The sequence below is a fragment of the Dipteris shenzhenensis genome, chromosome 15, assembly GCF_047967505.1.
Source record: "Dipteris shenzhenensis isolate YYH24624 ecotype China chromosome 15, Dip_SZ_1.0, whole genome shotgun sequence".
NCBI lineage: Eukaryota > Viridiplantae > Streptophyta > Polypodiopsida > Gleicheniales > Dipteridaceae > Dipteris > Dipteris shenzhenensis.
In genome coordinates this window covers 14,920,965-14,938,670 of record NC_141610.1, presented here as the reverse complement: position 1 = coordinate 14,938,670, position 17,706 = coordinate 14,920,965, and the positions used below count along the sequence as shown (strand labels likewise).

Below are 17,706 nucleotides of genomic sequence, written 5' to 3'. Positions count from 1 at the left end.
AAGCGAGTTTTTTTTTGCAACTAGCATGTTTTGGTCCACCTATTCCACTTATGACATCTCTCTCTCTCTCTCTCTCTCACACACACACACACACACACACACACACACAATATTCTTTTTGTCTCTTTTCTCTCTTCGTCCTCCTTGTCCTCCTCCTTGTCCTCATTGCAACCCTCTATCTCCGTCTATTTCTAACTTTGTCACATCACTCTCTACCCCCTCTCTCATGGATGCACTACTCTCTCTCTCTCTCTCTCTCTCTCTCTCTCTCTCTCTCTCTCTTTCACACACACACACACACACACACACACACACACACACATTCAACAAGCTTATATGGTACACAATTTGTAAGCACAAATGCCTTGCATTTCTTTTTTATAGCTTCCCAATTTCATCCACTTGAGGTTCCAATAGTCTCTCTCTCTCTCTCTCTCTCTCTCTCTCCCTCCCACCATGATTATTTTTCTTTTTTTCCCACCATTTTGGATAAATTTTTTAGCCCAAAAGGGCTTCTAGAGGAGAGCTAGCATGCAAGTAATCCCACTAGATACAGAATTTCATGAAATTAACAAGAGAAATAAGCTCATTTGATGTGTTTCGATCATTTTGATACCAAACATGACTAAATTTAGTTATTCTTAGCAAAAGTTGTGAAAACAAATTTAGCCCAAACTGGTATCCAAAGGAGGGTGCCGGCGCCCTCCTTTAGATGCCAATTTGGGAACAAATGAGATGTAAGCAGCAGAGAAATAATAGAGGCGATCTATTCTACTGCATGTGCAAATGTATGTGGTAGTGGTTGCTCTGATTTTCAAGATCATCAATAACACAACGGGGGGTGATTTTTCATTTTAGATGTAAGTTTAAATGACTCCATGTTGGTTCTTCATTAGATTAGATGCCATTTCCGAAGGATTCATGAGTTGTTGTTGTGAATGCACATGGGGACAACATGAAGTACAAAGTGTGCTAGTAGATGCCAAGGCATGTGCTCTAGTTGTGCTTCATTAACAATGGAGAAGGCTTTCAACAAGTGAGGGAGGGCATGATGTGCTGGGAATTGGTGGGGATGCCTACACAACCTTTACCATAATAAGTCATGTGTGTAGTTTTTGATATCAATGGCATCCGTTTCATTCTGCCAACAATATCCTTGGCAGGATACAAGAGAGAGAGAGAGAGATGCATCATAAGTCGAACAAAACACGTTGGTTGCCAAAAAAAACTCGCTCCTCACACACACTCGTGCTTCACCTTCTTGTGACCTTTAGGTTCCTCGGTAAAGCAATGGAACTTGTGTTATCACACAAAAGATAATAGTAGCTTTAGCATGGATTGAACCATGTTCAAGGAGAAGCCTTTGTAGCCATATTGCTTTATAAGCCTTTAGGGTGATGGGAGGAGGCTACTTGGATAGTAGGAAGGTGAGCGCACAAGTGAAAGAGAGATAAGACAAGGTGAGTAGGAGAATAGTGAGAGGGAAGGGAGTAGCTCAAGAGGAAGAGGTGGACTTGCAATAGAGGAGGCCAGGGTTATTTGTCATTATTGTACCCATGTTGTATCCCTCACCCCCCCCTTCCCCTCCATCTCACCTCAACTAATACTAATCGATTTTGCATATTTGTTGAGTTGAGGGACATATTGCACTTTGACCCAAAAAAGCAAACAATTTCCCACTAGCCCCGAGAGCATTGTCATGCACTAGAGTTGATTTCAAAATTAGCATTTAATGGAAAGAGAGGAGAAAAAATGATTTGAGGTGGAGAGCCATTATGAGAAGCAACTTCTTTCTACTACTTGCCTGGTAAACGTTTACGGAGAGAAGGTGCATTCAATAAGCATGCTTTCACCTCAAAACCCTCTAGCTCCCTTATAACAATCCATTGCACTAGCAATGTGAACATAAGCATGATTGAATCCTGGTCATACCAAGAAGTAGCACCCAAAATCAAAGCATGTCTAAGAGAGTCATGTCAAGGCGTTGTCACATGAACAAGGTGACTTGTATAGTTTCTCCAAAATGAACCAATTAAGAGAATGGGGAAAGGCAAGGTAGCTTGAGAATCACTCAATTATGAGCCTCTCTTTTTTAGAATAGGCATTGTTGACAAAAGGCTTCTCTTCCCCCTCCCTTATTCAAGAAATGGTTTTGCAAAATAAGCAGAGTCTCTCTAATGAATAGGCTCATGAACTTTTTCAATAATGCTAGTGCAAAGGCTTTAAAGTCTTGCACCTCCTTTGTTCGTGTCATAGTGTAATCTGTGTTGCTACACATACCTCCTTGGCACCAAATCAATTCTCAAATCACCTTGCTAGCGTGAGATAACTCTTAGGAGGGCCTAAAAGACCACAAGGTGCCCTCTTAATGGGGGTTTCGCACTCATCTAGACAAGTGTCTACTGCAAGGGCATCTTGTTGCTCTTGAAAGGTGCAATATTGTATGCTATGCAAAATTTCATATGGCATCAAGGGGCTTCCTTTTGGGTGGGCAATGAAAATTTCTTTGTTAGGAAGGGCAAGTCACTTACTAACTCTTCTTCAAGAGAAAGCCCATCTCCTTTGGGGATTAAGAAAAAGAGAAGACCATCTAAGTTAAAGATCAAGCTGTTCGAGTTTTATAAATACAAAGGAGAAGATCAACCCAAAGTTTTGTTGGAATGGTTACAAGATCCTTGATTACTTCTTTAATGGAGACAAATATGAAGAAAAATCAAAGCTCCAAGTTGTGGCCTTACACCTTCAAGGCCATGCTTTTTTATGGTGGGGTGCTATGGCTAGTATGAGATTGCTCAAGGAGCTCACACTTGGAAAAAATATAAGAAGCAACTACAATATTCACTAATATTGCACTGGTATTGCAATATTTACCAATTGCACTAGTATGTAATATATAATAAAATCCTTCAAATCACATTTCAACAAACGATAGACTACCAAAAGTGGCTATTCTCAATAAAGCCCCCCCCCCATATAATGCTAATTTTGATAAACTATTGATCAACATGCAATCTCAAACAATACACTAATAAAAGTAGTTATTCTTGATAAAAAGCCCTTAAATTTTGATTAGTATTGCAATCGGTACAAGTTTGACAATCTATCAAATGCAAAAGAACGATTCAAAGTTATGGTTCGACACTAACAAAAATATGATCCTTTTCTGAACATGGAAATCCTTAATGATTTTGAAAAAAATTTGAGAATGTCGATGAAGAAAACGACATAGATATTCATCAAAGCTATTCAACAATTGAAGAAGCAACATTTTCAGAAACTATTAGAAAAATGTTTATAATTATGAAAATCCACAATAAGAAATTGTGAAAAGTCAACAAACGAGGGACTTCTCCACTCTAATTTTTTATGACATTTATCTTAATGCTTGTAAATACATCACAAACAATAAAAAAATTAGCATATAAGAAAGGTAATCACAAAAAATTATCATATCATCAACTTATCAAGAAGCCAACATTCATGACAATGTTAAAGAAAATCAACATTGCCTAGTACTTCCACATACAATAGATTTCATTACATTAGTCTTAAAGACACCATGCATTGACATTTTATGGAGGAATTCAAGCAACATGTCAATGTTTATCACTAGCATCAACAATTGGACTTGTTCGGATGTAGCTAAGGACAAATACATGCTATGAAAATAAAATTCAACATTGGATCATCTTTTATAAAGAGGCTCATTCAAAAAAACTCAACAACGATTGCTTTGATACATTTAAAAAATATATATATATATATATATCAATATAAGATTTTGTGGCTTATTTTGTTCATCTTGCAATCATTATGGACAATCCTCCAGATGACATACTCTATTACTATGGTGTTACTCTCATACGTGGTTAGATAGCAATGGTCTCATATGACACTAGCTTGGTCGATTCAACAAACCATACATTGCTATGGTGTTACACTATACTCTATTACTATGGTGTTACACTCATATGTGATCACATAGCAATAATGTCATATGACACTGACTTGGTCAAGTCAACAAAGCATTCATGAACACAGTTCCATCTTCAAGAGCAAGAGATATTTCAAAGAATCCAAAATGTTTCTTATTCAAATGGGAATATTTGATCAAGGAGGAAGACAAAATCAACAACCAATGGTTGAAACTCCATAAATAAAATGATTCAATCTAAATAGTTATCAGCTTCAATACTTATTTCCTTCCATGAAGCTTATTATGCTATTTCATCTTGGTTTTATCCATGCAAAGGAGAAGGATAGCCTATTGCTAACATTGTATAAAAGACCATTTTCCCTCAAAAAAATTTAGTCTTTTCAACAATAGGTTGCAACTTAAGAGGGAAAAACTACGGCTAAGTTGTCCTTCATGTACAGACTTTTGTTGCATATACACTGTGCTCAATCACATACTACTATGATATTTCCAATTTCACTTTCGAATTTGCATTTCCAAAAGTTCAAAAATGTTTTGTAAGGCACCCTTATCTTATGCAGAGTATAGTTTAAGAGGGGGCGTTGAGAATGGTGTAAGTTGCACCATAGACTAAGGTCTAGAGACGACGCTAAAAGGGGCATAAACCTTAAACCTAAACCTAAGGGGTAAGTGTACGTTAGCCCATTTGGTCTTCATGTTTCAATACAGTTTACATTGTAGGTTTCTATGGTGTACTCTTCTACTTACTTTCTCCCTCTTCTCCACTTTCATAGCCCAAAGGTTAAGGTATGGTAGATTGTTTATGTACCTTATTTATCTTTTCTTCAATTTCATATCAAAACAAAGGGAAACAAGACAACCTCATTAGGTACTCTCTTGCTCAATTTCTCCCTCTCCTCTCCACTTTCACAACCCAAAGGTATGGCAGCTTTCTCACATAGCCTTTTATGTTTTCTTTACTTGCACATCAAAACAAAGAGAGCATAAGACAACCTCTCTTTAAACTTGAATGTATGATCTTGGTTTTTAATGTCTTTCATCCCAAAACGTTAAGGGTTAAAAGCAAATACTCAGTTCTTTTACAAATTCCAAGTTCATAATACTTGACACTTCTTCATAGGTAGGAAGAGGATGAGATTTAGCAAGAGGGTGAGATAACATAGACTCATTATCCTTAAAAAGAATCAAACACACATCTCTTCATAACAAGAGAGCAAGATTACACAATATTAAATTTTTAATGAGTGGCTCATGTAGTGGGCAAATGCAATACTATTTTTTTATTGAAAAATAGATACTCACTCATTGCCCTTAAAAAGGCCCAAAGGGTAACAAGTTTAATTACATGCTAGCTATTTTCATCATAAACAAAACTTTACCCCTATACCCACCCTTGTCTACTAGTTTGGGGGGAGGGGGGTTTGTAGATTTAGGGACATTTAGTAAGGATGTTAATTTACAATATATCATGTGATGAAAATGCTAGAGGTCAAGAAGGGTATACAACTATATTCCATACACACTTCATGTATTTATATATTTAGAAAGCAATAAAGAAGGCATAATGCTAAATATATTATTTATCTTTTATTGTTTTTTTTGCATTGTGCCTTTTATAGGTATGTGTAACTCACATCAGCAAATCAACAAGCCTCAACCTAATATACAATGACTATAGTCTTTGTTGCTCTATTCAAGTGCCAGATAATTATTAGCATTACGACTCATGCTAGAATTTAGAACGCATGCACATTATAAGGTCTACGAGTGTACATGCTGGAGGTTGGTCCCAAGTAGCTTGCACGTAATATTCAAGTGAATTCTACCATTGAGTTCTACAATTTTGATATCAATAGCTCTACTGTCTATTCATGTTTGTGCACACTTACACTAAGTGTCGTTTCCACATGGAAGTGCATGTTTTGTGGGGCTATGCTATGTTGAAATAATTTGCTTGCACCAACTTCATTTAGCTCAAAACTCAAGCCATCAACATCGGTCACTTCAATCTATTACCAGACGTATGTGTTGTCTTTCTTCCACAATCTTGCTCATTTCTACAACTTAGCTCCACCCTAGACCTGTGCTAGCATTGAACATGTCTATTACGCATAAATTGACCTATAATTACAGCTTACGTAGAAGTCTACGCACATGCCATGATATGCAAAAGACTCACGATTGGTTGTCGTCGTCACTCTAACACGTAGTTCCATTGCTTTATTGGCCTACCCTTGTGGGCGATCCATATTTGCTTGTGCGAATGCTTCCTTGCTTTGTACACTCAGTGTGTAATCACACATTGCCCACCCTCTCTGGTAGGTACCTAGCGGTGTGTATCGGCCCTTAATGTAAACATGGGAGCCCTCTCCTTTTCCAAAGAGACATCCACATGTGAGAGCAAACTTAGAAAGATCTTATTGAAACTCGAACATTTCCATTGTTACCATAGGTCCACATTAAGAGTATAGGCTGCAAAGTAGTGACAGCTTAGGTGTTTTGGGTATATGTTGGTTTCACGTGTTTGAAACCTGATGAGAAGCTCCTCTGCTGTCAAAGTTGTTGGCACTTGAAGGATTAATCTTATGTAGTGGATTCACCTCCTCTATATCCAAGAAAATGATGTGTTGAAAACTTTGGCATCATGGTAATTTTCACCCCTAGACTTTGACGTGTCCAAAGCTTGGAGAGATACCCATCACATCATGGTAAATTGTTGTAAAAATTACATCCTCGCCCTAACAAATTTGATGGTCGTTAGAGGCCCTTATTGAAACTCTAAATACTTCGGTTACCATAATAGTAGCCAATGGTGAGAGGCCAATAGCCCGTGGCCTAAGCCTTGAAGGCAAAGGAGCATCCATCGAGTGTGCAAAAAAGGGAGAGAGTAGAGGCTTATGCCACGAACAATAAAGGCGGCACCCGAAGGTGTGGGTGGTGATCGCTTAGAGGCTATTCTCGTGATGATAAAATTTGCCAAGGTTTGCTACGTTCCCACCTCAGCCCCCAAGTTTTTTGGGGGCTGTTTTTTGGCATTGCAGGTGCTTTGGTGGAGACAAAATTTCTCTCTCTCCACCCAGGCATTCCGGGGCTGAGTCTTTCTATAAGAAAATTTCAGGCCTTGTAACTCACATACATCCGAAAATGCTAACATCTTTCAATAGCCGGCATATGTGGGGAAGCTCCCTTACACACCAAGCGGGCTAAAGTCAAAAGGAAAGTGCGCCGCTGCCAAGTGGCAACCACGTCAGGGGACGCCCTGCTTGGGGTACAATCAGGGGGTGCCAAGTGGCAACGACGGCTCCGGTGTGTATACTCGGTCTTTGTGAGTTTGTATAGATGGCTGCTGGTGGTGAGGATGAGGCTATGGTGGTCTACAGAACATGGCACCCTCTTCGTTCACCACGCTGGTTTTGGTGAATTTGGCATCCATCATGGAACGAGCCGACGAGGCTCTTCTCCCTGGTGCTTACCGCGAGATTGGCTTGGCTCTTCACGCCTCCCCTACCGGCCTTGGCTCTCTCACCCTCGTTCGCTCTTTAGTACAGGCCGCTTGCTTTCCTCTCGCTGCATATGTTTCTGAGCACTATGATCGCTCCAACGTCATCGCCATTGGCGCTTTCTTATGGGCCCTCGCCACCCTTTTTGTTGGAATCTCTTCAACTTTCCTTCAGGTTCGCACACTTGGAACCGTTGACGGTGCTTTTCATTTTAGCTTTTCCTATGGCACTTGTTATAGCGTAGCCGTTTTTTGGATGACAGGTCTTGTTGTCTAGAGCGATGAATGGAGTAGGGCTTGCAATTGTAGTGCCTGCCATACAGTCCATTGTAGCCGATGCAACAAATGAAGGAAACCGCGGTGCAGCCTTCGGCTGGCTACAGTTGACAGGAAACATAGGTTCTATTCTCGGAGGACTTTGCTCAGTATTATTGTCCAGCACAATCATTTTCGGTATCGCTGGGTGGCGAATCTCTTTCTTCCTTATTGCCATCGTCAGCGTCCTCGTTGGAATTATGGTATGCTTATTTGCAGTGGATCCGCGTCTGCTTAAGAATCGATTCCAAAACTCGTAAGTCCATATCACCTCATCGTGGATCATTTTTTCTTACCAAAATAGGAACATTTGATTAACCTTCAAAAGAGAAATCCAAGTCAGCTGTCCACTGGCTAATGCCTACGAAAAACGAATCTATCTTGGGGGCCAGGCCTTACGAATGCGGTACCTCCTTTGCATGGATGCAAATATTAAAAAGAGAGTTCTCTCACATTCCTTTTAAAGGATCACGATTTGAACGATAAACCAAAGTTTCTAGGTCTACACAAATTAAGCTTGTGAAGGTCTTCATGTTATCTACGTGACACTTTCTTTCATTTTCATACTTCGAGGCAAACCATACTGCTTGAGGTAGTTGATCAACTAGTCATCAAGAAATCACTTATTTGGGGTGCTTTTGTTAAATAGCCAACTATCTTGAGCAAAAACTATAGGGGTACTTTTTAAAATTTCAGCTTTGGTATTTTCAGAGGGCAGGAGATGCAAATAGCAAGCAATTTTATGCCTTTGCTAATCGTCTAATAAAGTAATTCACAGGTATCTTTTGAAGCTTTGTGGGCAAACTGTGAATTTGAAGTCCACATTTGTGTTTTTGCTTGTAAGTTTGGGAGTAAACATGGGCTTTGTTGGTTTATGCATATAGTCTCTATTTAAATGGCCTAGCAAGCTCCTTGCTCAAATATTTTTCATGGAGTTTTTGTAGTTGAGCACATTGAATGGATAAAAGTGGCAGAATGAAATGCTAAGGACTGAGATTTTAGCTACATGATTTACATAGCTAGCCTTTGTCATTGCTTAAAAAGTCATACAAATTACCATTGTCGGTGTGTGTGTGTAAAGGCATGCTACATTGAATCTATTCTTGTGTACATGGCATGTGGAGTAGGGATATGGAGTCATTTACCGTAGACTATGCACGTTAGTTTTATGATTGGAGTTTGTGATTGTACTTTTGTGAAGTGAAGATCACAAATGGCCACATGTAGGTGTCGAGGAGGCCATAGAGAAGCTGAAGAGAGCTGATTCAGAACTCAGCAAATAGCAACCACAACGGGCCCAACGTAGGTAGAGAGAACAAGGCAAAGCGATAAAAGTTGACAAATCAGCAAAGGAACAAGGCTATTGGCAACGATGATATGCTGAATCAGGCACAAAAACTGAGGTGAAATACTGTTATTCTCCAACACCCTCTCTCAATGAAATGTGAGCCGCAACCCATTCTTCAAAGAAAATGCTCCATCTGCTCCTAGGTAGTAGTAAGAGCACTTAGGAACACGTAAAAGGTGTCCTTCAAATCTGGTCTAAACATTCATATTTAATACTCTAGGTTCTGCTCTCAGATGGCATGGAATTTGTCATCTGGAATCCGCTCTGCATCGCGTCCAAACTCTACCTGAGCCAAACCTGGTAACTGGTCCATGATGTCGCCCTCCAAGAGGTAGTAGTAACATTTGCGTGATATCTCCTTAAATCTCCATGTTGATGTTGTGCAGAGAGATCCTAGTGGCGCAGAGAGATCCTAGTGGCTGCTCCCTGTGAGTAAAAATCTCAGATTTGGACCTTGAGAGTCAAGGTACTAATGATACTCTCCTCCACCTGTAGCTCTCCAATCTCTGACACAGTCTTTGACTGAGTCTACAGTCTCAATCTTTGGTATCCTGCAACTGGATCTCATAAGGGTAGGCTCTATGACAACTGACCTTGCCAGCATTGTAGCCTTCAAGAAGTCCACGATGGCATCTTTTATCAAGCAGCTGGCATCGTATGCCTCTACATTGAAGCTGGGGTTGGGATTATTGTGGTCACCTCCCCACTTGTGAGCCCCCAAATTAGGAGGACGTGGTGGAGGTGTACCAGCAGCACAGTTTGGGTTTGAGAGAGGCCACCAGTCTGGTACGGAACTCTGGTACAGCTCAAGGACAGACTGTGCAGGTTCTTTCATGGATCTGTATCTGGTCGGCAGCAGCACATACAGGTGACTGGAGCAGGCAAGAGGCTGCAGGATGTGCAGCAGATGGCTGGAGCAGAAGGCAGGTTAATGGGGGACTGCCATATGGCTACGCAGGATAGTACAACAGCAGGAGCATGTATAGGACAGGGTGGCAGACTGCTGGAGCAGTTGGATGTGTGCAGGAAGTGGGCAGGCCATCAGGTGCCTGCCACGTGGCTGCGCTGGAGCTCGTGCGGGTTGGTTTTCACAGACTGGGTCAGCCTAGTCCGTGGATCTGCTGGTCAGGTCAGTCTGCAGATCTGGTCAGCCAGGCCTGCTGCGAGGGGCAGTCTTTCATTCATACAGTGCCTCGTGTGTGGCTGCACACAAAAGCAGTAGGGAGGCCAGGAATGAGGGTGCCTTGTGCCTCACACAGTGGCTCCAGACAGGAGCAGCAAGGAGGTCAAGGAGCAGTACGATAACAGTACCTCGCCATAGGCTGCATTACAGAGCTGCAAGTAGGTCTGACAAAAGAACCCCACTGAAGCTCCATAAGGGCAGTATGCTATTTGCTAGATGGTGGCACACTGAGCACACCTTTTGTATAAGATTTTGTCCATCTTTGGAGCAATACATGTTTATTGTTTCCACTCTACTGTGCATGGTTCAATATCTCTGTCTGTATCTATTTCTATACATCTATGTGCACAAGAAAGGAATGAAATTTGAATTAAGCACTGTGTGTTTCTTGGGGTACGTCTCTATACACAATCTTCTGCTCTATGGGAGTGTTGGCTAGATGGACCTCCGTCTTTGTTTTCTAACATGGTATCAGAGCCCTGAGTTAGAATCACAAGCTTGGAGGTGGGAACCTTTTGAAGGAGATCTCAGCTCAAGTCTGTGGAAATGATCTCCTATGTTTAAAGGATAGGTACCCTTGCAAGAAGGAAGGTGACCAAGAGTTAGACAGATGTGTCTTAGTAAGGGATTGCTAGTCGTCGTGTCAGTTGCATCTGTCTTGAGTTTATTCCTAGAACTTCATTTCAATGGGAACACATGCACCGGTTCCAATTCTTGGAGAAGTGGGCAAGCTCAATGGGAATACCTACCCAATTTGGGAAGGCCAAGCTGCAGAGCTACCTAGTGGCAAGAAAGTTGTGGAAGATAATGACGGGAGAGGAACTAAAGCTTGAAGGCGAGCAGTATGCAACAAGAATGGTAACAAAACTACTTGATGTGGATGAGGTAGAACAGTGGGAAGAGAGGGTGCGGAAGCGTTGTCAATGATCATCGGAATGACAGCAATGGAGTGATTCTGCACATTCAATTGTCAGATACGGGACCTGTATGAAATAAAATACGTAAAGGATCCTAAACCTCCACCATGAGGATGGAGGAGGGTGGCATCGTGAGGGAAGTGAAGGTGACGCTGTGAAGGAAGTGAAGATATTGACAGATCAACTCGGAGCGGTTGGTCATAAGGTGGACCCGTTTCAGTATCCAATGCTCATGCTCAACATGTTGCTGAAGAGCTTACGGACCTTTGTAACCAGCATTACGATCTTGGAAAGGCCAAGGCTGCTCACCTTTGAGGAGTTGGGGCCATGTTGGTACAGGGGGAAGCTAGGGCAAAGATCTATGACGGGAAGAGTAGAGCCTTTGTTGCACAAGGCAAAAGCAAGTGCATAAAAAACGCAATCTATGACGGGAGGAGGACTCTTCTAGTAGGACATTATGCGAGGGACCTGCAAAAAAGAAGATGTCTGATCAGAAGAAGATGAAGGATCTAAGCAAGAATCAGAGGAGTCAAAACCAGCGGTAAATGTGGTTATGGAAACAAGAGAGTGCTTCTTGGTGACAACTTGTGAGTGTTGCCGAGATAAGGTATGTTAATTTAGGTGGAGCGGTTCTTATGTCTGAGAGATGGTATGATGAACTAGAGGCACAATTGGCCTTTGTGCAGGTGGAGGACTGAAACCGGCCTTCAATAAATTAAAGGGCAGTAAAACTAACAAGTAACCAGTCAACACTGTTACAATAACAATTCAGCAAAAGTATAACCAGCAGACTGAACCCCTGTACCGAGACAAAGACACAGATTGGCCCCAAACCTTGGTGCCCCTTTCAGTATTTCTTTATTTAGCATTCAAAATACCCTGTCAATCATTCCTTCCTCGCAGTGCCCTTTTCCTATTTAAAATGACATTTTAGTGAAGTATTATGCCATTGGCTAAAAATCTTAGCGATCATTTCATGGCCAATTTGATTCCTTTTTTCAAAGGTGGACCTGGCCAACCTAAGCCTAACCAGTTTTCATAGCTCTACGTCCCTAGGTTGTTGAACAAATTTTTAAGAAATTTGTTACACTAAAATTCGATGCATTTGGTAGTTTGGTCCACCAGAGTGATATTAGCACACCCCCCTAAAACCCTCACCTAATGGGGGTGCACCAAGTTAGGCTATCTAGCAACCCCGTGTTCTGGCACTCGGACAGACGTGTAGGCGGAGGTGTTTACTGGTGGCACCAGCAATTACCTCAATTGCATAAGAGTTCCTGACCCAAATAGTCCAGGCCCGCCTCACCAAAAGTGGGTCACCTAACGATGGTGATCTATGGGTTGGGACTCCGTTAACTCAAGATTCTCACCCCGAAGTTACCACTAGGTTGGACAGTGAGTCCCCGACTCCACATAAAACAAAGATATCTGATTCAAATTTCAAGAAGGAAAAAATTTTAATTAATTAAAAAATAATCACTTGAAAAAGGATATCTTTTTGATCTGGTTCATGACAAATTTATGTGCATGCAATCTTGGAGGGTCCATGGGGCCCTTCTGCCCATATGTACTGTCAACTTTCAATTGCTGGTCAGACTGTACACACTGGTTGTCTGCCATCTCTGTGCCTATTTTTTAACTGGTTTGACCTCATCTTTTTGGTCAAGGCAAATTGTGAGTCTGCTTTTACTGAATTGCTGTTTGTTACGTGTAGTTGTTGAACATATTAAACTAAACGTGATCATTTCCTTTCCAGCAAAACAAATCCTGATTTAGTGATCGGGTCATCTAATATGATTCATTTGTGGCTGAAAGCCATTTTTTGATGTGGTTTTGGCATGCCCATGAACAATTTCACTCTTTTGTAACCGTGAAGGAGACATTGTCAACTAGCAGGTTGAAATTCACTACTGATGCAGATCATTGTCTAAACTTGTGTGTTAGTTGTGTTGAAACAAGAGCAAGATGCAAAGCTGGCTTCTGTATTCAAAACACAAACAATTCTGGCTTGAGCTGGCTTTATAATGAACTGTAATGTGATCCTGGAAGTGTGCCGGAAATCCATAACAAAACCAGTTAGGGGTCCTGCCTCAATTTATGGTGGCTGTTCAGATAAATTGCCGTTGAGAATATAGATGAGAAGATACATGAGAATTTGTATCCTACCCTATAACAGTAGCCACCTGTGTTTGCCTCATAAGAACTCACAGAGAGGGCTCATTTTCTTTGCCTCAATGTCCAGTTAGTAATGTGTCAAAATCTTACCTTTATGATATTATACTGCCCCTGACCTGGCTATTTGAGTGGAGTACTAGAAGGTGAACTTTTATGGAGTCCAAATCTTTATTGGAAAAGGAAACTCAAAAGTACATAAAAATTCTCTGATGCAACAATGGAGGAGAATATAAATCAACTGAGTTCTATTAGTTCCATATAAATCATGGAAAATAGTTACTCTTGTAGATATACTCAAAAAAATGAAGTTTGCAAAAGAAAGAATAGAGGTATAGTAGAATTAGCTCAACGCATAATGGATGGAAAGAAGAATCCCCACTCATATTGGGTAGGATCATGTGGAACTAAAATTTATTTGATGAACCAGAATCTAATTGCAATGTTGCAAAACATCACTCATAAAAGCCTTCTGTTGATCATTTACATATTCTCACATTCCAAATGAACTCTGTAAAAAATAGAATATGAAATACATTAGATGTGTTTTCACAAAATATACTGATGGATCCAAAGCATACAAATTATGGGATCCAGTGAAAAGAGAACTCATTAATTTCAAATATGTAATCATTGCTGAGACTTCCTCATACTTTGATCAACTCACAATTGTTTCATACCATTGTCTTAGTACCAATCATTAAAAAAAATATTTTACCAACACATTGCTATCATTTTACAGTAAATTTTGAATCTGGTGACTCTGTAGATCTTGGATGTAAAGTATTTTATATGAGCTGTTTAGCTTGAATTTTGAGGGAATTGTTTGTTCTAAGCTCTATTTGCTGGTCACAATCTCAAAGTGGCCACAAATTTCCGTTTGTGTTTTCTTCACAGAGCAACAGAAATGAGCACAGATGCATTTTCTTTGTGGTCAAATACAAAGGCATTGTTTATGGAGGCAAAAAGTGTGATGCAAATAAAGACTTTTCAGGTTATCATTGCTCAGGGAGTTGCAGGCTCCTTTCCATGGGCAGCACTGGCGTTTGCTGCGATGTGGCTCGAATCCATTGGATTTTCTCATGAGGTTACAGCTTTCCTGATGGGTTTATTTGTAGTTGGAGGATCATTAGGGGGCTTGTTTGGAGGATACATGGGTGATCTTTTCTCCAAACACCTTCCAAATGCAGGCAGAATCATTCTCTCTCAAATTAGCTCAGGACTAGCTGTTCCTTTAGCAGCCATTCTACTCATTGGTTTACCTGTCGATCCAGCAATGCCTCTACTCCATGGAGTTACTCTCTTTATTGTGGGGTTCTGTATATCATGGAATGCACCAGCAACCAACAAGTGAGTTTCGTTTGTCCATTTTGCTCCAAGGTATTAATCCAAAATTTTATAAGTGGAATTGAAGATTCCATTATGATTCTTAATTCTACTGGTTTGTCTCAATGATCAGCCCCATCTTTGCCGAAATCGTACCACCGAAGTCACGAGCTAGTGTCTATGCATTGGACCGGTCCTTTGAGTCAGTGCTTGCATCGTTTGCTCCCCCAGTTGTTGGATTACTTGCACAAAAAGTCTACGGGTATGTGCCATTCACTGACAGAGATGTTGACCTCACTAATAAGGAAAATGCAAGAGCATTAGCTAAGGCCCTTTACACATCGATTGGAGTACCAATGGCAATTTGCTGTGCTGTTTACACTTTGCTATACTGGACTTATCCAAGGGATCGAGACAAGGCATTACTTCAATCAGAAAAGGAAGCATTGGAAACACAGATACCAGTGGTCCTGGAATTGAGCTCAACGGTTCAGGATGACATTTTTGACCAAAGTGAGGAAGAAGAATATGGTGATAAAAATGTGCAACTTTCTCAAGAGAGTGCTTATCTGCTTTCTGGAGAATAGAGAAAATAGAACAAAGAAGGCCTGCCAGAGATGAGGATTAAATTATCATGAATGATAGATTGAGAGGGTGATGTTCCCTCCCTGTTTAGAAGCTTAGAGCTTTGATGATGGAGGTTTTGTGATTCAATGGCTTGCATCTGGAATGGCATTGATGGGATGGGTTGCATGAGAGCCAAAACATCAATATAGTGTCTATATTTCGTGTGGTACTTATTTTCCACCAATTTTCTCCTTATGAAGTGTTTTTGTTTAAATAAAGCAGGTGACATATTGAAGTTCTGTTTAAAACACTTCTGTCTATTTTATTTTCTCTATTTTATACACCCTGTCTAGAGAAAATAAAATAGCAGTCCTTATATATTGCACGAAGATCAATTATTGTGGTAGAACCGCCCATGAGCATGATAATGCAGGCTAGAGAAGCTGCCCAGGAGAAGATATTGCCAGACGAAACCTTCTTCCTTTCTGGTAGTAAAAAAGGTTATGTAGCATAATCACATCTATTGATGTTAGCCAAGGTTCCATGCTAAATGTCTTGCCACACTTCTGCACATGGGAGCAGTGAATCTTCGATCTACAGCAAGTTGCTAAGATTCCTATAGGCAATATGGCTTGTAGGGGCATATTTCGTGTTTCATCTATTTGATCTGGCCTAGCTGGCTTTATAACTGTCAACGCATGTGATTGAGTCTTTTCTTTTTTTTTTAAATGTATAGTGGAAAGCCATTGTGCAAGGCCCCACCGACTTTATGCCATAGAATCCATCTTTTGGAATAGCGACAGGTTATAATTATAAGTGAATAGCTATTTGCGGCTTCCATACCTCAAGCCTCTGCCTATGTAAAATCGACCATGTCCAAGGAGCTGTAAGGTGGATTAAACCTTTGAGGTCATCTGCCCTGCTAGTAGATTGCTAGAATCTGGTTTGTGTTTCCTTAATAATATGTTTCCCATAACTATGGCCACATATTCTGGTGCCTGCCTATATGCATGGCATAGCAATAGATGGCTCTCTCCCCTTTTGACCTCTAGTCAGAAGATTCCCCTTGGGTTCCACTGGATCATTTTTTGGAGATGGTCCTCCCATAACTAAGGAAGGCAAGCTGGAGAGATTTTCTCTAGGTTTGTGTCAATCTCCCATTATTCATTATAGAATTGTTTCTCCTCTCCCTTTGATATCTATCTAGGTCAGAACCTTTCCTAGTGTTTCATAGGAGCTTTTTGTGGAGATTTTCCTGTCATAATCTTAAACCAAGGAAGTGAAGGCTAATTTTTTTGGTTTGTTTACGTTGTTCAATCTCTCACAACATCCATTTCTCCCTGCTCATTTAAGGCCCGCCCATTGATGCAGCCTGCAGCCTCTTTATGGAGCTTGCAGCCGTGGCTTACCAACAGTGAGCTTGTTGTTATTACATTGTGCGTTTTTTAACTAGCAGAAAGATTTAACTAGGCAAGGACTAACTACTCCATGTGGGAATATAGGCCTGTATGGGAGTAGGTACTCTTGAAGGCTCACCTTTATCAACAGGGTCGATGTCCCTCTTGCTTCTTTTTCAGGAAGTAACCAAAGAGGAGACTTTTAAAATTACGTTTTGGCCAAGGAGTGTCTATTCTATTGTGACAAGATAGGTTGCTTCGCTTCGGATTTGTGTACCTCATGGGCTTTGGTGGATTGAGCCTTTTTAAGATGATGAAACCAAGGCTATTGAGAACGGGGCTTCTTCAAAAGATGTTCCTGGTCTCCCATGTGTTTGCTTGTCCTTAAGGACTTTTGTGGATTGAGCCCTTTTTGAAGATGAAACCAAGGCTATTGAGAAGGCGGCTTCATGAAGGAGCCTACAAAAAACTTATTCCATCTCCATGTAATTTGGGTCTTGGGGTATAGTTTTTGTAATACATATTCTTTTTGCCAAGCTTGTCGTCTTAGTGTGACATTGTTTCCAAGGCTAGCACTAGAGGTGTCTATCTCACCACGTACAAGTTGTTGAGATGTATGGTGACGCAGGTCTTTATCCACCAGCTCATCAATCGATATGTTGAGGACACCAGTGACCAATAAGCGGGACATAGTTTATCTTATCCCGCATTCTTTAGATGTAGTTTTTGTTGTTGTTTTTAGGTGTAGTTTTGTTGTTGTTTTTAGTGCCCGCTTATATGCCCGCTTATATAAGGCACACTTAGGCTCTTTTGTATGTAGGAGCTCATAGAAGAAGAAGAAGGCTTCCTCCCTCTCTCTCATTGTTGCTTGTGTAGGCTATATGATACCTGTCTCTTTTGTAACATGGTATCAGAGCTTTGAGGTTCTTTCAGCCTCATTCATCCAAGCATTGACACTCTAATGCCTCAGTCTCTCTCACCCCACCCACGTTGAACTTTCCCTCCATGAAGATCTCTTTCAACGTTTTGGAGCTACCATTTGGTT

General features: G+C 40.8%; 1 protein-coding gene across 1 annotated transcript; it reads left to right on the top strand.

The window, feature by feature from the left end:
- The first annotated feature begins 7,262 nt into the window (after positions 1-7,262).
- LOC147893420 (uncharacterized) lies at positions 7,263-15,717 on the top strand. The gene is made up of 4 exons (XM_087385830.1): positions 7,263-7,611; positions 7,700-8,007; positions 14,269-14,721; positions 14,831-15,717. The coding sequence occupies exons 1-4, from the start codon at positions 7,321-7,323 to the stop codon at positions 15,282-15,284; spliced, it is 1,506 nt and encodes a 501-aa protein (XP_087241956.1). The 5' UTR covers positions 7,263-7,320; the 3' UTR covers positions 15,285-15,717.
- Positions 15,718-17,706: the final 1,989 nt, after the last annotated feature.